We start from the raw sequence: 21,947 nt of genomic DNA, 5'->3' as shown, positions 1-21,947 counted from the left end.
ACTTGGTCAGTTAGTGTTAACCTGAGCAGGCATCAGAATCACCTGGAGGGTGGTTAAATCACAGATTGTTGGACCCTACGCTGAATTTTCAATTCAGCAAGCCTAGTGTGGGGCTGGCAATGCTGACGCTTCTGGTCCCAGGCCCACCTTTTGAGACCCACTGCTCTAAACCTAAACGTTGGGCTCAACGATTTATTTTTAAAAGCTCCACATGCTGTTGAGGGGCTGCCTTATTTTTGAACTATTGAAATAAGATCAAGCAGTGAAATTACAGTTGGGTAGAGGTCAGGTTTCCTATAAGCTAGAGATTGCCTTGCCGGACCTGAGAAAGTACAGGAGAGAATGGCTTTGGGAGCTACAGTCTACTACAGTAGAGCTACAGTCTACTACCATTGGTCTTCTCAGTCCCCCATATCTAGGACTCCAGAAACAATAACAATCATAAAAATTAAAGTAGCAACTGTGTATTGAACACTCCCCATTGGACCATACGCTGTGCTAAGTCATTTACAGAAATTATCCAATTTAATCTTCACAACACTACCAGCCCATTTTGCAGATTAAAAACTTAAGAGAAATGTAGTGACTTTCCCAAGTTTCCACGATGAACTAAAGTAGTTAGTTTTTGAACCACAAAGACTAAGCAATCCAGGCATAATCATTTGGAGTTTCCTCAGAGCACCAGTCCACAGCAGGATCCATTCCCCAAGGAAAGAAACATGGCTATTTAGAAGAGATATGGTGGAATAAGAAGGAATCCCAGGATTGATAGCAGATTCCTGAAATAGGAATCTATTAGGGGTGTGAATGGAAACAGAAACCCTAACATTCTAGAAAGACCTCCTAGGGACAAGGAGACTTGAGTTTCAGAAATGAGGTGCAGAAATCCCAAGAAACAGCTACACAAGCTCAAAGTCCCAGGGGTAATTTTACATGAGTGTTGACACCACATCAAATACCACCAGATGGGGCATAGAAAGCTGCTGGACAGATTTTCCCCTGAAGGAGAAGGTTGGCAGGGAACTAGAGAAGACCAAGCTGAACTTATAGGTGGGAAAACCCACCGGAAGGGCCACTGGAGCAGGAGAGCTGGGCAAACTCCTAGTGTAGGGGACAATCCCAGAACATGTGCTTCTGCCTCCTTCTCCCTAGGAAGGAATGAGTGAGTCCATAATGAAAGCTTTAAAGGGTTTTCAGAAAAACAAATGCATATGTCCAAGCCAGTCTTCCCTTTCAGGCCAAATGTATGGAACCTACATGAAATGCTCCCTCTTTCACCACTGTGATTGTGGATCTGGGGTTAGAGAATGCCCCAGTGCCTTTGAACACACTTGTATGGGCCCTTATTAAGAAGGCTAAGATCCAAACATCTTGGATTTAGAACAACACAGAGTTTATTTTAAAGTCATTTCAGGGCATTCTCAATTTATATGACATGTCTTTAGCTGACATGTGGATCAGAACTTTCTATCAACCCCATTTGTAATAACTAGAAATTGTTCTACCAGGAAGTCTTTTGATTGAAAGACACCTGGAAGTGTCAATTCTATCTTTGGTTATGGTTCTGAATTAAAAATGGCCTTTTAGGCTAAATGAGACAAATGGAAGTGTAATTAAAAAGCAAGTAGGCCGCAGGTAAAAAGGAGTATTTGGGTGATGAGGAAAATTAAGCAGAAGATATTTTATCTCCTAAAATTGCTTTGGGAATTAAATGCAAATGTAAAGCTACAGTTCAAGGATTGAGGAAGAAACCACATCATCTATAAACTCCCTGCCAAATATTCATTACAACTTAATATCTGCCAAACCCTCTGATAGACACTGGAGATACAGATGAGAAAGGCGTAATCAGCACACACGCAGGGAACATGTACTCCAGTCATGATACCACGTGAGAAGTGAAACCACAGAGATGTCAGCAGACTGATACAGAGACACAGGTGTGGGAACAATTTGCCTCACCATAAAAATTGATAAACACCAAAAGAATATTTTTGAGGTGACTGTTCATGTTATCGTAGGAGGCACACCAAGCTTGATACACTCTGTAGCTTCAAAGGACTTGTTCTACTGTCCAAATAAGAATCATTAGCCTTAAAATTCTATGTCCAAACAGCTCTGTGGCCTAATTATTCAAAGTGTAATCCCCCAATTACCTGGAAGCCATCCTCTTAGACATGCAGAGTCTCAGGTCCCAGCCCAGACCTGCTAAATCACAATTTGCATTTTGATAAGAAGCCCAGGTGACTTGTTATACATTAAAGTTACAGAAACACGTTTTAGAGCCTTTGCTCAAAACACACTTTAGAATAAGCATAAGGTTCTTGGTTGAAATGGAAAATATGTCTCTACTCCTCACACCTTGACCATCAAGCTGAATGGTTATCTGTTGGTCATAAAGGGAACAGATCCTATGGAAATCCCCTCTGTGATTTCCTGCCTGTGTTCATGATAGAAGCAAACACTTTCAGTTGGGCGTAAGTGAAAGTAAAGATGTCAGTTCCCTGACCCCATTCAAGTGTTTGTACCCCCTGAAAACTCTTCATAAATATCTTGGGGGTTTGTGGAGCCCCATGAAGGCTCTGTGTTCCAGGAAAGAACTCTTATGTTTGGAGAATCTGCTCTAACCTACCTGTTTTTCATCAGCTGCCATAGGCTGACCCTGATACCATTAGGGTAAGGTCTTAATTTTAAATGTGAGTTTGGTAAGGAATAGAAATTCTTAGGGGTCCCTCTGAGGGTTCTTGATTACTCTCAGAATCAGCCCCAGCATCACATTCAAGGCAAAACACCCATAGCTCAAGGAGAAGAGGTTTTATGCTGGTATCCGTGGGCTCGCCTCTCGGTTGCCACAGGGCCCGTCTCCCCTCCTCTCTCTCCCTGGCAGGGCCACCCTCTCTCACAGCACCATTCTCTTTGTCCTCTGCAGAGGCATAATGTGCTTCACCCCTACCTTTCCTCCTCTTTCCCATACTCTGTCTCCCATGTGCTTGAAGCCATTCATTTCTCCTTCCTTCACATGGGTCTCAATGGTTGGGATTGTTCTCATATACCCTACTGTCTGTCCCATCAGCAAGCAGTCTCGGGCCTCAAACCCACAGTAGCACCTGCTGAGTGTTCACTGATTGCCCCAGTTCCCTGTCAATTCTGGGGAATGAAAGTTACGTCTCACAGTGAAAGCTCTGGGGGAATACTGACCAGCTGCTAATGGAACGGCCCATCAAGATGTAAGTAGTGGTGAGTGAGGGTGTGGGATCAAATGTCATCATTTCTGGCCACCGCTCCCCCACCGAGTAGCTATGTGACCACTCAGGGCTTCTGTTTTCTCATCTGTCCAGTGAAGATAAGAATAATCCTCACTTTATTGAACTGTAAGAAAAAATAGTGAGATAATGTGCACAAGTCACTGCTTTTAGTAAAAGCCACCCCCCCCCTTTTTTTTTACAATACATGGATTGGCTAGGAATTCTTGAATTCAAATATAAACTTGTATTGCAATTTTTGATGTCCTGTTATAGACTGAGGGAGCTCACCATCTTCTTTTTTGATGATTTCTATCAGCACTATTTGCTGCTGCAGCCTTTCTGGAAGCCAATCTTGAATTTTCTGCTGTCTCTGGTTCTATATGTGCCAGGAGTAACTTCAGTGTCAGGAAGTAACTAATCTACTGTGGTTGTGGTGGTGTGATCTGTCTTCTTCCAATATTCTGACTGTAATGTAGGTCATTTTTCTTGAGAAATAGATGATCTAGCTTTTCTGAAAACTTTACTTTCTCTACCAAAAAAGAAATGACAAATAAATAAAAGGCTTTAGTAGTGAAATAAAGAATGAAATAATTGTCAAAATGTGTTCTTATTTGTCAGTCTTCCTGATCATCATTGCATAATTCATTGAATGGATGTTGTTCTAGATTAGATAGACAGAGTGAGTGAGTGAGTGAGTGCATGCTAAGAATACTGGAGTGGGTTGCCATGCCCTCCTCCAAGGGATCTTCCCAAGCCAGGGATTGAATCTGAGTCTCTATGTCTCCTGCATTGGCAGGCAGGTTCTTTAACTCTAGTGCCACCTGTGAAGCTCAGATAGATAGATAGATATGGATAAATATAAGAAATGATATTTATTGTCATTTCTATTGATTTAATTATGATAAAAATGAACATATTTCCATGTGTGTGTTGCCCATTTGTATTTCTTTTTTCTACAAACAATTTATATCCATTGCCTACTTTTTTGTTGGACTGTCTTATTCTTTTGACCTACAGAGTCTATGCTATGTCTTTTAATTTATTATTTTGGGAGGTTGGGCTAGAGAGTGTAAAATATGCTTATATTAATCATATAAGCTATAGTTATTGAAGGCCTACCACAGCTCTTATACTGGTGGGGGGATTCCTGTGGCCCCAGCCTAAAAGTAGTTCCTACCCTCAGGGGCTCACCATGGTTAAGAACACAGTTGCGAAGACAGACGAACCTTCTAGTAGTATGCCTATATGTATTTGTTAGCTTTGTTGCATAATAAACACCTCAAAACTTAAAACCTTAAAACAACAACTATTTATTTAGCTCATGTTTCTTTGTGTAGCAATTTGAACTTGACTCGACTGGAAGGATCTTCTAGTCTTGGCTGAGCTCATTGATATGTCTGTGGTTCAGTTGCCAGTTACCTCGAGGCTCTGCTCCTGAAGTTTGGCTGGACTGTCAGCTGGTCCAGGCAGGTGACTGACACACATCTCTCATCATCCAGCAAGGCTAACCTGGGCTTCTTTGTATGGAAGTTGGAAAGGATTCTAATTGAGAGCAAGCAGGAGAAGGCAATGGCAACCCACTCCAGTACTCTTACCTGGAAAATCCCATGGACGGAGGAGCGTGGTAGGCTGCAGTCTATGGGGTCACTAAGAGTCGGACACGACTGAGCGACTTCACTTTCACTTTTCACTTTCATGCATTGGAGAAGGAAATGGCAACCCACTCCAGTATTCTTGCCTGGAGAATCCCAGGGACGAGGGAGCCTGGTGGGCTGCCGTCTGTGGGGTCGCACAGAGTCGGACACAACTGAAGCGACTTAGCAGCAGCAGAAGGGGGCAAGTTCTTGACTGGTCTTACAACGTCTTCCTCCAAGCAAGTCGTAAGGTTCACCCAGATACAAGGGGTAGGGAAATAGACTGTATCTCTTGTTCAGGGGACCTGCAAGTCATTGCAAAGAGTGAATACAGGGAATGGTGGAGAACTAGGCCCAATTTTCTTTGCAAAAATCAACACATAGCCCTCATAGTTTGGATGTGAGAATCAATAAAATAATCCACGGAAAACTTAACACCGTGCCTAGAACATAGTCACCATTCTTTATCAAAGGACAATTTGCACAAGATTTACAGTGAGAAGACATGGTTTCCATTTTTAGTTATGCAACTTGAGCTAAAACATTTTACCATTTTAAGTGTCTGTATCCTTGTTTCTAAAAGAAAATGTTTGTATAAGAATACTGGTTAAGTTTCCCTCTGACTTCTAGTTTCCCTCTGACTTCTATAGACTGCAGAGATAATTCAACTCTCATATCTATTAAAATGATAATTAGGGATTTCAGTTTAAAGCAATAAGCAAACGTTGTTGTTGTGTGTGTGTGTGTGTGTGTGTGCACAGTATGTCTTAGTGTATTTTTTGTGTTAATTGATAACTATTTAGGTAAGATGAAAGGAAAAGAGTCAGTAAACAGAACCCATCCCCAAAAGCAAAGAAAATAATAGTCTTGTCTTGCACCAACTTAAAGGAGCTTAGAGAACAGAAGAAATTTTGCTGAAAGGATAATTCAAAAATAGAATCCACAAGTCTGATAATTTAGTTTGTGCCCTCTGGATTTACAAAACTCATTGCACTCCATCTGGTAAGTGAGAGATGGTTGAAATGATATATTTTGCATTAAGGAAAAAAGGAGCTGACAGGCTGTGCTGTTTATCTTCATGGGCAGATCTTCTGGGTCTAGCTTTCAAATGGAATACTGAAATATTAAGGGCTTCCCAGGAAGTACAGTGTTAAAGAATTCCCCTGATAATACAGAAGACTCCAGAGACGTGGGTTCAACCCCTGGATCGGGAAGATGCCCTAGAGTAGGAAATGGCTACCCACTCCAGTATTCCTGCCTGGAAAATTCCACAGACAGAGGAGCCTGGCAGGCTACAGTCCATGAGGTCACAGAGTCAGACACAACTGAGCGACTGAATCCACGCATGGAAATATTAAGCCCTTGATTTATTGGATTATTTCAATTATGATCCATAGGACAAATCATGCCTCTTCTAGGCATGTCTGCTTTGCTAATTATTTGAAAACCTCCAGTTTGAAAGGTTATTGCTGTTTTCCCACATCTAACTGATTAGCAATGTTTGTTTATTTCATTTATTCTAAATTAAATGGTCTTGACATCTTTCAGAATTATGAAGCCTTATCCTAAAATTTTGGTGGTTTGGATTTTTGTTTCCAATTGGTTTAACCAGATATAATGATTTCAACTGATTTGATCCTATGCAATCTTTTTCTTTCAATTAAATCAAAAATAGTTGTATCACCAACTTTTCAAAACTCTTTCAAGTAAGTTCATTAGTTTTTTATAATTACAAAAGGATAAATCTTTGCTTGTTATAAATTTTTACTTAAAGCTATATATGAATCATTTTTAATGAAACTTCTTTTATCATAAAATAAATTCCCTTTATCATTAAAATAAATATTTCATGGCCATAAATATCTACTTTTATTGTTTTAGGACATTTTAAAATCATCATTGAATTCTAAAAAAATATTGGTAATGATAGAATAACATAATTTTTTAATTTATCAAAGGAATCTTAGAGATCATTTAGATGCCATATTTTACTGATAAGGAAACAACACTCAAGAGTTAAGACAGCATCATCTATGGTGATAAAACATCTCAACTTCGTTTGGAGTTTCGTTTACCAAATTTCTTGATTTTTTTAAGTTTGAAAACATTTCCAGTTGATAGCCTTATAAAAGAATACCAGAAATATCATTCAAGGGAGTATGCTACAATGACCCATTTACATTTCCCAGAAAGCTAAGAAACTAACATTTACTTTGGTATATTTCAAAAGTGAAAAATAATTTTAAATGTTATAGATTCATTAGGCCAACTTATTGCCATTGATTAGGAGTTGCAGTCAGATTTTCATTTTCATTTTTTGCTTTGCCCAGCAAGTAAAAAAGAAAATTTCATGGATTCTTTAAACTTTTAGATTCAAATAAGCAGCTCCAAAATCTGTTTAGCTATGGAAATGTAAAATGAAGTTAATTTCATAGGTATGACAGACTGCCTCAGAAATGATCAAGATAGTTGCTCATTTAGTCCAATATTTTCTCTTTCTTTGGAGAAGAGAAGGGAGCTGGTGGGGAATATGAGCTCCAGCTGGACAGGACTTGTCTGCCATCTCCTAGTTGGAGCATCAGTACAGTCTCCAGCACATCATAGGTGCTCAGAAAATATGAGTGGAATGAATAAATGAATATTTCTCAATTTGAAAAGCCAGTATACATCCCAGTATAAACATTCTCCTTGTTTTTAAATTATCAATAATGTGTTTAATACATAGATTGTTAATTAGTTTAGAAGCAACATAAATTAATTCTTCATAGAAGGAAAAAAAAAGTTATGGTGAAACTCAGAATGGATGCTTTGACTAGCACAAAAGAAAGTGCTCTCCAGGGAGGTCTGCTCAGTGTTATGTGGTGGCCTGGTCAGGAAGGGAGTTTGGGGGAGAATAGATACATGTGTATGTATGGCTGGGTCAGTCTGCTGTGTGCCTGGAGCTATCACAACTTTGTTAGTCAGCTATACTTCAATATAAAATAAAAAGTTTCGCAAGAGTAGGTGCTCTCTTTTCCAGCTGTGAGTGGAAGGAGAAGGGAAATGAGTTTGCCTGAAGGTTGAACATTCTATCAGGCTTCCCAGATGGTGCAGTGGTAAAGAATCCACCTGTGATGCAAGAGACACAAGAGATGTGGGTTCGATCCCTGGGTTGGGGAAACCTCTGGAAATGGCAAGCTGCTCAAATATTCTTGTGTTAAATTCCATGGACAGAGGAGCCTTGTGGGCTGAAGTCCATGGCCCACAAAGAGTTGGACACAACCAAGCTCAATCATGAACATTCTATAGTTGGTTCTTTGTCCACTTCCCCAAATTGTCCTTCTTAGAAGAATTTCCAAGCATGGCAATTTCTGTCCACATACTTTTTTTTTTTATCCCTTTCAAGTTAGAGTTAAAGAATTATTATTCTCCTTGGAAACCATTCTTTCACCCTCAAATGACTAAACCAAGTGAAATTCAGCATGGAGCTGAGAATAAGCATGAAATTATATTCCCCAGGGCTTTTCTTTTTCATTCCTTAGAAGGTTTGGAATATTTAACTAGGAGAGTTGTCATGAGTGGTAAATAAATAAGCAAAATAATTTAAATGTGTCTATTCCTTTGGGTCAGAAAAAAATCATATTAAAAGTTAAAATTAAATGTTATTTACTACATTTCAGTTTACTATGTACTCTCCTGATTTTTCTCCCCTAGATTTCTAAACTAATCTTCTGCTCTTTTCTATCTTTGGTGAGTTTTGTGACTAATATATGATGTAACGGCTCTTTGAGTAGATCCTGTCTGCTTAAAAATGCATCGAAATGAGGGCACCCTTAGCTTAGTTAAAAAGCACTTCAATTATTGTGTGAAAAATCCTTCTGGGTTCAGTCTTCATGCCTCATGCCATAGAAATCCTAGGCCCAATACTCAGGGATTCTTTCATCTTATTTGGGGTTTAAGAGGTGAAATTTTTATGTATTTATTTACGTTTGTCAAGATTCTCTTGGTTTCAAATGTTGGAAACCTCTATTGGACTTGGACAAGATGAGTATATACTATAAAATTACACAGAGTAGATCACGTGAGAAAGGACTGACCATTCACAAGGGAGAAGGGAAGGAGTGGACAGACACTTGCCAGAAATCCCTCACAGTCCATCTGCCTATCTACCCCTCTCTCTCCTGATTTTCTCTGTATATTAATATTATTGTTGCTGTTGTTTAGTCACTCAGTTGTGTCCGATTTTTTGCAACCCCATGGATTGTAGCCCGTCAGTCTCCCCTCTTCATGGGATTTCCCTGCAAGAATACTGGAGTGGTTTGCCCCTTCCCTCTCCAGAGGATCTTCCTGACCCAGGGAACTAACTTGCTTCTCCAGCATTACAGGTGGATTCTTTACTGCTGAGCCACCACGGAAGCCTGTATATTAGTATTATTCCTTTCCAAAGCAGCACACAGGCTTCCCCTTACCAGAAAATATATGCATAGATGTAATCTCATTGTCAGTGTAATGTGAGTCTGACGATGATGTGCTATTGAGTCACTCAGTCATGTCTGAATCTTTGTGACCCCATGGACTGCAGCACGCCAGGCTTCCCTGTCCATCACCAACTCCTGGAGCTTGCTTAAACTCATGGCCATTGAGTCAGTGATGCCATCCAACCATCTCATCCTCTGTCGTCCCCTTCTCCTCCTGCCTTCAGTCTTTCCCAGCGTCAGGGCTCTTCGCATCAGGTGGGTAAAGTATTGGAGTTTCATCTTCAGCATCAGTCCTTCCAATGAATATTCAGGATGTATTTCCTTTAGGATTGACTGGTTTGATCTCCTTGCAGTCCAAAGGACTCTCAAGAGTCTTCTCCAACACAACAGTTCAAAAGTATCATTTCATCAGCACTCAGCTTTCTTTACAGTCTAACTCTCACATCCATACATGACTACTGGAAAACCAGTATTATTAACAAATTTATAATATTAATCACTCTGCCTCCTGGACTTTAAGTAGAAGAAGTTTACATGAAAACAGTAAATGCTATAAGGGCAGAATTATAGTAAGAATTTTTAAAAACAGCTGGAAAAGGCAGAATGTTACAGGGAAGGGCCTGTAGTATGGGAGAGTTGGGGAGGCACAGGGGAACTGAGCAGAGTGGAAGGACATTTGTCATATTAAACATACATATTATCCTTTTTAAAACACATTTTTGGGATGCTAGGGAAATACTATTTTCATTAGTTGCATACAAAAGCCACGTTAAAAAAAAAAAAACACATGCCTGGATTTCAGAATAAGGCATTTGTTCCTAAAGGAACAAAGCTTAGCTTGTTAAATATCAAAATCATGTAGTTATATGCTAGTAAAGTAATGCTCAAAATTCTCCAAGCCAGACTTCAGCAATACGTGAACCATGAACTTCCAGATGTTCAAGCTGGTTTTAGAAAAGGCAGAGGAACCAGAAATCAAATTGCCAACATTTGCTGGATCATCGAAAAAGCAAGAGAGTTCCAGAAAAACATCTATTTCTGCTTTATTGACTATGCCAAAGCCTTTGACTGTGCAGATCACAATAAACTATGGAAAATTCTGAAAGAGATGGGAATACCAGACCACCTGATCTGCCTCTTAAGGAACCTGTATGCAGGTCAGGAAGCAACAGTTAGAACTGGACATGGAACAACAGACTGGTTCCAAACAGGAAAAGGAGTACATCAAGGCTGTATATTGTCATCCTGCTTATTTAACTTATATGCAGAGTGCATCATGCAAAATGCTGGGTTGGATGAAGAAGAAGCTGGAATCAAGATTTCTGGGAGAAATATCAGTCACCTCAGATATGCAGATGACACCACCCTTATGGCAGAAAGTGAAGAAGAACTAAAGAGCCTCTTGATGAAAGTGAAAGAGGAGAGTGAAAAAGTTGGCTTAAAGCTCGACATTCAGAAAACTAAGATCATGGCATCTGATCCCATAACTTCATGGCAAATAGATGGGAAACAGTGGAAACAGTGGCTGACTTTATTTTGGGGGGCTCCAAAATCACTGCAGATGGTGATTGCAGCCATGAAATTAAAAGACGCTTACCCCTTGGAAGGAAAGGTATGACCAACCTATACAGAAGAGACATTACTGTGCCAACAAAGGGCCGTCTAGTCAAGACTATGGTTTTTCCAGTAGTCATGTATGGATGTGAGAGTTGAACTATAAAGAAAGCTGAGCGCTGAAGAATTGATGCTTTTAAACTGTGGTGTTGGAGAAGACTCTTGAGAGTCCCTTGGACTGCAAGGAGATCCAACCAGTCGATCCTAAAGGAAATCAGTCCTGGGTGTTCATTAGAAGGACTGATGTTGAAGCTGAAACTCTAATATTTTGGTCACCTGATGTGAAGAGCTGACTCATTTGAAAAGCCCCTTATGTTGGGAAAGATTGAAGGCAGGAGGAGAAGGGGACGACAGAGGATGAGATGGTTAGATGGCATCACCGACTCAATGGACATGAGTTTGGGTAAACTCTGGGAGTTGGTGATGGACAGGGAGGCCTGGTGTGCTGCAGTTCATGGGGTTGCAAAGAGTCAGACACAACTGAGCGAGTGAACTGACTGAGAAGTATTTTCAATAAGACATACCATGGCTTGGACATGATGCACCAGAGTTATCACCAACATCAGATTGATTATATTCTTTGCAGCCAAAGATGGAGAAGCTCTATACAGTCAGCAAAAATAAGACCAGGAGCTGACTGTGGCTCAGATCATGAATTCCTTATTGCAAAATTCAGGCTTATATTGAAGAAACTAGAGAAAAATCACTCGGCAGTTAAGGAATGACTAAATCAAAACCCTTATGATTATACAGTGGAAGCGACAAACAGATTCAAGGAATTAGATCTGATAGAGTGCCTGAAGGACTGTGGATGGAGGTTCATGACATCAAAACCATCCCCAAGGAAACGAAACTCAAAAAGACAAAATGGCTGTCTGAGAAGGCCTTACAAATATGTGAGAAAAGAAGAGAAGTGAAAGGAAAAGGAGAAAAAGAAAGATATACCCATCTGAATGCAGAGTTCCAAAGAATAACAAGGAGAGATAAGAAAGCCTTCCTAGGTGAACAATGCAAAGAAATAGATGAAAACAATAGAATGGAAAAGACAAGAGATATCTACAAGAAAATTAAAGATACCAAGGGAACATCTCATACAAAGATGGGCACAAAAGGACAGAAACGGTTTGGACCTAACAGAAGCCAAAGATATAAAGAATAGGCGGCAAGAATACATAGAAAAACTATACAACAAAGATCTTAATGACCCAGATCACCACAATGGTGTGATCACTCACCTAGAACCAGACATCTTGCAGTGCAAAGTCAAATGGGCCTTAGGAAGCATCAATACGAACAAAGCTAGTGGAAGTGATGGAATTCCAGCTGAGCTATTTCAAATCCTAAAAGATGATGCTGTAAAAGTGCCTCACTTAATATGCCAGCAAATTTGGAAAACTCAGCAGTGGCCACAGGACTGGAAAAAGTCAGTTTTCTTTCCAATTCCAAAGAAGGGCAGTGCCAAAAAATGTTCAAACTACTGCACAATTGCACTCATTTCACAGGCTAGCAAAGTAATGCTCAAAATTCTCCAAGCCAGGCTTCAACAATACTTGAACCAAGAACTTCCAGATGTTCAAACTGAATTTAGAAAAGGCACAGGAACCAGAGATCAAATTGCCAATGTCTATTGGATGATAGAAAAAGCAAGAGAATTCCAGAAAAACAGCTACTTCTCTTTCATTGACTACGCTAAAGCCTTTGACTGTGTGGATCACAACAAACTGTGGAAAATTCCTAAAGAGATGGTAATACCAGAACACCTTACCTGCCTCCTGAGAAAGCTGTATGCAGGTCAAGAAGCAACCATTAGAACTGATCACAGAACAACGGTCTGGTTCAAAATTGGGAAAGCAGTACTATAAAGCCGTATATTGTCACTCCGCTTATTTAACTTGGGCTTCTCTTGTGGCTCAGCTAGTAAAAGAATCTGCCTGCAATGCGGGAGACCTGGGTTCGATCCCTGGGTTGGGAAGATCCCCTGGAGAAGAGAAAAGCTACCTGCTCCAGTATTCTGGCCTGGAGAATTCCATGGGCTATATAGTCCTTAGGGTCGCAGAGTCAGACATTACTGAGCAACTTTCACGTTTCACTTTCACTTTATTTAACTTATATGCAGACTACATCATGTGAAATGCTGACTGTATGAAACACATACTGGAATCAAGATTGCCGGGAGAAATATCAATAACCTCAGATAGATGACACTACTCTAATGGCAGAAAGCGAAGAGGAACTAAAGAGCCTCTTATGAAGGTGAAAGAGGAGAGTAAAAAAGCTGGCTTAAAACCCACCATTCAAAAAACAGATCACAGCATCCAGTCCCATCACTTCATGGAAAATAGATGGGGAAACAATGGAAACAGTGACAGATTTTTTTGGGGGGGCTCCAAAATCAATGCAGATGGTGACTGCAGCCACAAAATTAAAAAGTGTTTGCTCCTTGGAAGAAGAGCTATGACAAACCTGGACCACGTATTAAAAAGCAGAGACATTACTTTGCCGACAAAGGTCTGTCTAGTAAAACTAGGGTTTTTCCAGTAGTCATGTATGGAGGTGAGAGTTGGACCATAAAGAAAGCTGAACACCGAAAAATTGATGCTTTGAACTATGGTATTGGAGAGGACTCTTGAGAGTCCCTTGGACTGCAAGGAGATCAAACTTGTCAATCCTGAAAAAAATCAATCCTGAATATTCATTGGAAGGACTGATGGTGAAGCTGAAGCTCCAATACTTTGGCCACCTGATGCAAAGAGCCGACTCCTTAAAAAGACCCTGATGCTGGGAAAGATTGAAGTAGGAGGAGAAGGGGACGACGGAGGATGAGATGGTTGGATGATATCACTGACTCAATGGATATAAGTTTGAGCAAGCTCTAGGAGATGGTGAAGGACAGGGACAGCTGGCCTGCTGCAGTCCATGGGTCACAAAGAGTCAGATGCTACTAAGCGACTGAACAACAACAACAAATAACATATTTGAGGATAGATAGCCACTTAAGGCTCTGGGACATATGTAAAATGCTATTTGATGTGGAGTAGAAAAATGCAGAAGAGACTGAAGGCAAAGAGGGAATGCTTGCCAAGTCCAGACAGGATTAATGAGAATCTGCACAGAGTGTTGTGAACACAAAGCTAAGAGATACATGATGACAAGATAAATGAACAAATTCCCATCACTCACTAGATGGGGACATCACTCAAGGGGTCAGTCAAATGTAATGTACACTTTTGAAACTGAGTGATGATACCTAATGGGAAAATATGATGACTTGTCTTCTATGAGAGTCATTGAGATGCTGGGGAGCCATCCTCAGCTAGAGGTGCTCAAAGGCTGTTGACACAGAAATGTACTGAGGCACTTAAAAGAGTCAGAGAAGACTGATGTGGGAACTGTTGAAGATCCTGTAAATGAAGGGAAGAGAGATTCTTATGAGAGTGGTTGGCAGCTGACATACTATCAAGAAGATAAAGTCATGATTCCCAAACCGTGTGCCATGGCACCATGAGATACCATGTTGAACTCACAAGGACATTGTGGGATGTTTCGTGTTTTCAAAAGAAACAGAGCAGCATCTATTGGAATCTGTTCAAAGCACTTCTATTAAGTTATTTGAACCTAATCTTTCAATAAATAAATGGAACTGTTCCTTTGTTTATTTTGGCTTAGGGGTGCCTTGAAAAAATTACTGAGATCTTAAGGATACTGTGAACTAAAAAAAACTTGTGGATCTCTAGAATAATAAAAAGTTCACTACCAACACTTGGTCAATGAGTTCAGTAACAAAAGGGTTTTTGTAATCTTAAAGCAAAATCAGGTAAATGCCAATGGTTGGAGTGGAAGCGAAATGGTGGGGTTGAAGGGTGTGGGGTGGGGCATTACAGTTGTGGAAGCACCCGGTCTTCCATTTTAGGCACAGAAAGAAGAGGAAGGTCAAAGATGGAACAAAAGTTCAGCGCTCTGGAGGATAAGAAAATAGAGATGTGTTTTTAGGCAAAAGGAAAGAATGTGTCCAATCTGAAGAAAGTTTGAGAGAAGAAAGTGAAATGGTGATCCTCCTGCAGGAGGGAGAAGATGGAAAACAATGCAAGCGGAGAACCTTTTTCAGGGAAGGTGGGGTAAGGAAACAGCCAGGAACCTGTGCCGTGGTTCATGTTAAATCGCATGTTAAATCTGTCTCCAGCTTTCACAACCACTCAAGGAAGAAAGCATTATCCCTGTCTCAGAGGTGAGGAAGCTGAGTTTGGGGTAATGAAGACAATGAAGATCAAGTTTCACAGCTCTTTTGAGACAGAGAAGAGGGAATTTGAAAGGATGCCTTAGAGCCTGGGTGGCTTAAACAATGAACATTTATTTTTCACAGTTGTGAAGGCTGAGAAGTCCAACATTAAGAGGCCAGCAGACTTAGTGTTTGGAGAGAGCCCACTTCCTGGATCATAGAGAGCTTTATTCTGTGTCCAGATGTGGTGGATTGGGGTGTTTTATAATTATGGGCACTAATCCCATTCACGAAGGCTCCCAATCACCCAAAGTTCCCACCTCTTACATCGAGGGTCAGGATTTCAATATATTTATTGATATTGGGAAGGGACACAACATTCAGTCCATAAGAGTTTCTACACTGTTTCCATCTTCTTCAATAAAGTGCACATGAATCTCCTGGGAATATTATTAAAATGCAGATCTTTATTTAATCCTAAGTGGGAGGGGCTGAGAACTTGCATTTTTTGTTGCATTCTCTGGCAATACCAATGCTGATGAATCCTGTCCCACACTTCAAGTAGCAGGATCTAGAAAGCCAATGCATTGCTCAGAGTTTCTAGAATAATGCCAGGTATTAAGTAGGCATTTGACAAATATTTGCTGAATTGTGGCTGATTTGAATAGTTTAGATGAATATGTGTATTCTGGGAGCACAGGAGGTAGGAAGTAGCTCTGAGAAGAATAAGCAGAAAGTGCAGATGGTCCAAGGGAGGGGCAAGGAGGAAGGCCAGGGTGTGCAGCACATGGGAAATTTCTGCGGAACCATGAGGGAGGTTGGTGCTGGCAGTTGTGGGGGCGCTGAACACAAATGGAAGTAAAACTCAGAACTGAGAGAGCTGAAGGGCTGAGAGATCTCAGGCTCAGTGGCTTCACTGCCTGGATGTTGATGTTGCTGAGAAAGAGGGTGGGAGGGAGCTATAAATGTGAACAGGTGCTGGCAAAATCAAGAAATGATCCTGGACTAGGCTGAACGTTGGAGATGAGAACATGGAAATAGAAGCATGGATATCACTGAATTCAGAAGCACTGCTGAGAGACTTAGCAGTGGCCATAAAAAGAGAAACCACTGAGACCCCCTGTATCTGGCAAAGAATCCAAAATCAACAGAGGAGACTATGAAAACACTGACTCCCTGGCCCTGGCCCTCTCCCTAAACATGTAGAGGCCACAGGCCTAGGAATAGGCCCTGGAATCTGTATTTTCAAGAAGTTGCTCACAAGAGATTCTGATGTTGCCACCAAGGTTGGGGATCCCTAGATTACCCTCTGTAATTCCTTGGGCTGAACTGGGGAGGAGGAAGGTCCCCTGGAGAGGAAAGCCCTGTGGGTATCTCTCAGTTAGAATAGAGGTGCTGTGAGAATCCTCAAGGAAATGGCAAGAGTCTTTGTACAGCAGAATTTTACATCTAATTCATTTGATGAATAGCATTAGCGGGATGTAATATTTCTTGATTTCTTTAATTGTGACAGTCATGATCAGGTACTGCCTTTTGAATGATCAAATACGTTTTCTGCTGCCCCAAGCTCCAGTTAATATTTGTTCAGATTTAATCTGCCTCACAGATGAGTGCATTGAATTTCATGTTAATGTCAAGTTAACGTGGATTCTTTATGGCAATTCTGTAAGAGAATTTCTCCCTCAGCTTCTTTTATTCTCTCAGATAAGAAGAGGTTATTAAAGAAAATTTCTAAAATCATAACGAAAAGGTAGCTTGGGAAAGTGGTGAAGACCACAAGCTGGGGAGCCTAATTCATCTGGGTTTATACCAAGTTCTGGTCTTCCCAGGTGGTTGTTCTGATGGTAAAGAACCTACCTGCTAGGAGACATAATGAGACACAGGTTTGATCCCTGGGTCTGGACTATTCCCTGGAGGAAGGCACAGCTACCCACTCCAGTATTCCTGCCTGGAGAATCCCAAGGACAGAGGAGCCTGATGGGCTATAGTCCATAAGGTCTCAAAGAGTTGGACACAACTGAAGTGACTTAGCATGCATGCACACACACACACCCAGTTCTGCCAAGTCTCTGTGGCCCTGAGCCCCAAATTTGAGTCTCATGTGTCAATATGACCTCATAGGACAACTCTTAGGATTGAATAAGTTAAATATTATAAGTTACTACATTTAAAACTTATTACACTGTGCCTGGCATGTGTAAATTATCAATTAAAGTTTGCTAGTGTTATGATTATATTCCCTTGGTACTGTTGTAGCTACCACATATATATAAGTGGCTGCTGTATATGAGAATCTCCATCTCTGGGGAACAGAGTGAACGTTCAATAGGGAGTTCACACTGTCTATTTGGTGCACCAGTAAGAAGGCTTAAGTCCAGTTGCTACTGCTGCCTAAGCAATGGCAGAAGGTTCCGTAGGTTCTTCATGTAGAATAAAGAAAGAAAAGTGCTTGGAAGGCACAATTACACTCCCATAATTGACAAGCATTTATTGAGCATCTACTGAAAGCTAGAAATTGTGAAAGGCTGGGGATTTGAAAACATAGTCACTGCCCACTTGAAGCTTAGTCTGATAAGCAGATAAATGCAAGACAAAATACTTGCTATCATAGCAACATATTCAAAATGGTAGCACAGAAGAGAATTTCCAGTGCTCTTTGGAAGTTACCCACACAGAATACAAACATCAGTTTCCAGGATGGGTAACTCGTGTCATCCTTGAAGCAATTAAGCAATGAATGATAACTGGAAACCAAGAATTATAAATCACAGTTGATTATAACTTACATTTGTATCACACTCATTTTTATTTTAAACTTCATAGTACCTCCAAGATAGAAAGGCATTGATTATCTCATTTATAACGAAGAAAATGTAGGTTCAGGAAATGTAGGCTCTATGACCAAAATCATAGTTTTAGTAAGTCATAGAGTGGAAATTGGTACCTGGGTCCACACTGTTAGCTATCATTGCACTTGGCAAAAGCAAGCCCAATAATCTAAGAAATCCTGTTTAATTAGAAAGATATAGTAGGAATTATGTATTAAAACCTAGATAATGTATGATCTAAAATTATGTCCTTATTACCTATGTATTGTAAAATGTCTGACGACTTTACTATTGCTAACCTGGAGAAGGAAATGGCAACCCACTTGTGTTCTTGCCTGGAGAATCCCATGAGCAGAATAGCTTGGTGAGCTACTTTCCATAGGGTCTTGAAGAGTCAGAAATGACTGAAGCGACTTAGAACATATAGCACACAAACATCAATCACAGATTTTTCTAACCTCAGATACTGTTTGATGTGGGGTGGGGGAGAGAAAGGGTGCTTTGCTTGTGATCATGTAAAATAGCCACCTGGCATTTTTTTTTTCCCCCAGCTTATTCAAAAATTGACCGATGTTGCTGAAGAATGTCAGAATAATCAGTTAAAGAAGCTCAAAGAAATTTGTGAGAAGTAAGCCTCCATTCTCTTACAATGGATTTGTACATGTAAATATATTAAGTACAAATTGCTATTGGATTGACCATTTTTCCCTTTTGCTTCCATTTTGCCTTCAGAGAGAAGAAGGAATTAAAGAAGAAAATGGATAAAAAGAGGCAGGAGAAGATAACAGAAGCTAAATCCAAAGACAAAAGCCAGATGGAGGAGTAAGTAGAAAGAACCTTCTTCTCCCACCTTTTACCCCGGGATTGTCCTATACAGAATAACAGCCGCTCAACCGTACAAAGACCTATCTGCGAAATTTCTCCTCAAATTAATCTTTCCAAAGACCACTTTGTAAGGGTTCTCAGTGAAGCACTGAGATGCCCATAGGCCCTAAGGAAAAGGCTCTATCTTCTCTTCTGATATTGTCAGACAGCCTTCCTGCCGTTTAGTGAAAACAGAGCTTGTGTCTTGGATGGAACCTGATCTTTGTCAGAGCTGACAAATTGTATCTTCCTTGCAGCAGTAAGAAGAAAGTTGAGAGTTCTGTAAACTTTCACCTGGAAGCTTTCGGTTCTCATGTTTGTTGATGATGAATGAGTTCATATAATGATTTCTTTGTCATTTACTTTCAGGGAGAAGACAGAGATGATCCGGTCGTACATCCAGGAGGTGGTACAGTACATCAAGAGGGTATGTCATGTTCATGAATCCCTCTCTCTTTTGCAAACCATGTTTGATGAGTACTGTGTGAGTCTCTGCAGGGAAATGCCATGCTTCACGGTAATTCTTTATCACCAGCCCCCAGCCGTGCAACTTCCCAGAGCAGCCAGTCTGTAATCAGTGTTTCTGCAAGTTTAATTGCAAACCTCTGTATAAGTCAAGAATCTTTTCTAGAGTCAGGAACCTAGAAACATGATGTCAAGGGGACCTCCCTGAAAAGAACATTTTGTTGCTGCTGTTGTTAAGTTGCTAAGTCATGTCCGACTCTTTTGCGACCCCACAAGCTGTAACCCACCAGGCTCTTCTGTCCATGGGATTTCCCATGCAAAGATACTGCAATAGGTTGCCATTTCCTTCTCCAGGGCATCTTCCCATATCAGGGATCAGACCCACATCTCCTGCATTGGCAGGCAGATTCTTTACCACTGAACCAGCAGGAAAGCCCCGAAGAAACTTTAGTTGTCACCAACAGTAGATGACAACTTCTAAAGGTTTTTAATTAATTTTAACTGGTATTATGGACATTTTCAGACATTAACAAAACTGTGAGAATGGTATAATCCAGTGATCATATCACTCCCACGCCTGTGTACCCATCACCCAGCTTCAACAGTTACATGTCTCGTATACTTATAACGACATTTCTTGACCAGGATGTGAAATAGTTAAATGCACGCCATAGATCCAAAAAAAAAATTTTTTTTTCCGAAAACATTCACTTGAATGTTTAGATGAAAATGACTTTCTCTGTAACTTTCTTACAGTTAGAAGAGGCACAAAGTAAACGGCAAGAAAAACTCGTAGAGAAACACAAAGAAATCCGCCAGCAGATCCTGGATGAAAAGCCCAAGGTAAACTGAACCAAATAATAATACACAGTAACTTCATTTTCTTTCCATTTAATTAGAATAAAACTTCCCTAGTTCATATCCCTCTCACACAATCTCAGACCAGTTCTTGCATATGAAAGTCATGTAACTTTCTCAATGAGGGAAAAAAATCTTGACAGCAATATTCAGTAAGCATTTATCATCACTGGTCAGCTTTAAAAACTGCAAATGGGGGCATGTAGCTCAGAGGGTAAAGTGTCTGCCTACAATGTGGGAGACCCGCGTCTGATCCCTGGGTCAGGAAGATCCCCTGGAGAAGGAAATGGCACCCCACTCCAGTACTCTTGCCTGGAAAATCCCATGGGCGGAGAAGCCTGGTAGGCTAGAGTCCATGAGGTCGCAAAGAGTCAGACACGACTGAGCGACTTCAATTTCTTTCAGCTTTAAAAACTGCAAATACATGGAACTCAGATCCTGAAGTTTGATTTTAGTTAGTCTGGGATGTAGCTCAGGCATAGATATTTTTAAAGCACACCTTCCCCCTCCACCCCCTCAGCCTTTACCTCCCTTCCAGGAAAGAAAAGAGAAGTTAGCTAAGCTTCTTTAGCTCTAAACAGATGATGTAATATTGTAATGTCAGGCTCTGTCCAGCAGAGGATGTCTTGTACCAAAATCACCCTGGTATTTAATCTAACAAAATATTCTCATAAACCAAAACAAAAAAAAAAGAAAGAAAATCATTTTTTCCCCATAATAATAGTTTATTGGGGCTCCACTTTAAAATTACCTTATGTTTATTTGGTGAAAATTATTTCATGAATATTAACTTTAAATGAACTATATATATATATATATAAATCAAATACTCTCAGGTTACCAAAACCTCAGTTTTAGATCATTCCATTAATTTTGATTTGTCATTGACTATTGTTCTGTTTGTTAAAAGTGTGCTTTTCAGTTTTCCTGTTCTTCCATCTACAGTTTAAAATACCTACTTTAACAGGCTCTGCTATTAAGTACCTGCAAAGATCAAGTGTCACTTTTGTTTCGTTGTATAGTCCATTCATCAATCTACTTCTTAAAGGTTTCTTGTGGCTAATTTAAAATATTAATACATTTTTGTGGTTGTTTCTGCTCTTACCCTTTCATACTTGTTGGACTTTTATTTAATGTTGCTAATTCAAAGTTTTTTGGCTTGGGAATGTAGATTCTCTAACTGTGAGGAAAATCCAAGAATTAATCATTACTGCGGCATGCTGTTAATTTTTATATTTTTATATAAATACACAATTTAATATATGTTTCAGGCAACAAGGATTGAAAATGTATGTATTTGAATATATCACTGGGGAATCATTATTGTTAAGGTGTTTCTGAAATTTCAGTCAAACCTGGATCTCTTGCTCCAAACATTTGAGCATTTAAAAAATAAAATCAATCCTAGACAGAGAGCATTGCAATGTCTAAAATTATGTTAAAATGTATTCCACCTTACTAATGGATAATCAACTTGAGACGGTGGCTAAGAATATTTAAATTATGTTTTTGTTCATTGCTAAGGTGTGTCCGACTCCTTGCAACCCCATGAACTGCAAGTGTTTGGAACAAGAGATCAAAGTTCAGCTGAAATTTCAGAAATGCCTTAACAATAATGAGTCCCCTGTGATATATTCAAATACATACATTTTCAATCCATGTTGTCTGAATTCCAATTTGTCATTGCTTTCTACACTGGTAGGATATACTTAGCTTAAGATTGATATTTCACTAGCCAATTTTTATATTTCTAAAAAATCTCTCTT

The 21,947-nt window shown here is 40.0% G+C and overlaps 1 protein-coding gene across 1 annotated transcript in view; it reads left to right on the top strand.

The window, feature by feature from the left end:
- The window catches only part of PLCB1 (phospholipase C beta 1), an 859,183-nt gene that overhangs the window by 739,732 nt on the left and 97,504 nt on the right, over positions 1-21,947 (top strand). Inside the window, exons 28-31 of the mRNA XM_081559124.1 lie at positions 18,546-18,622; positions 18,727-18,816; positions 19,228-19,285; positions 20,080-20,166. Coding sequence (XP_081415250.1) covers positions 18,546-18,622; positions 18,727-18,816; positions 19,228-19,285; positions 20,080-20,166 — 312 coding nt within the window. The remainder of the gene's footprint in view (positions 1-18,545; positions 18,623-18,726; positions 18,817-19,227; positions 19,286-20,079; positions 20,167-21,947) is intronic.

This window comes from Giraffa tippelskirchi, chromosome 13 (genome assembly GCF_054371585.1).
Source record: "Giraffa tippelskirchi isolate mGirTip1 chromosome 13, T2T-mGirTip1v1.2.pri, whole genome shotgun sequence".
NCBI lineage: Eukaryota > Metazoa > Chordata > Mammalia > Artiodactyla > Giraffidae > Giraffa > Giraffa tippelskirchi.
This window is presented reverse-complemented; position numbering and strand designations above follow the sequence as displayed.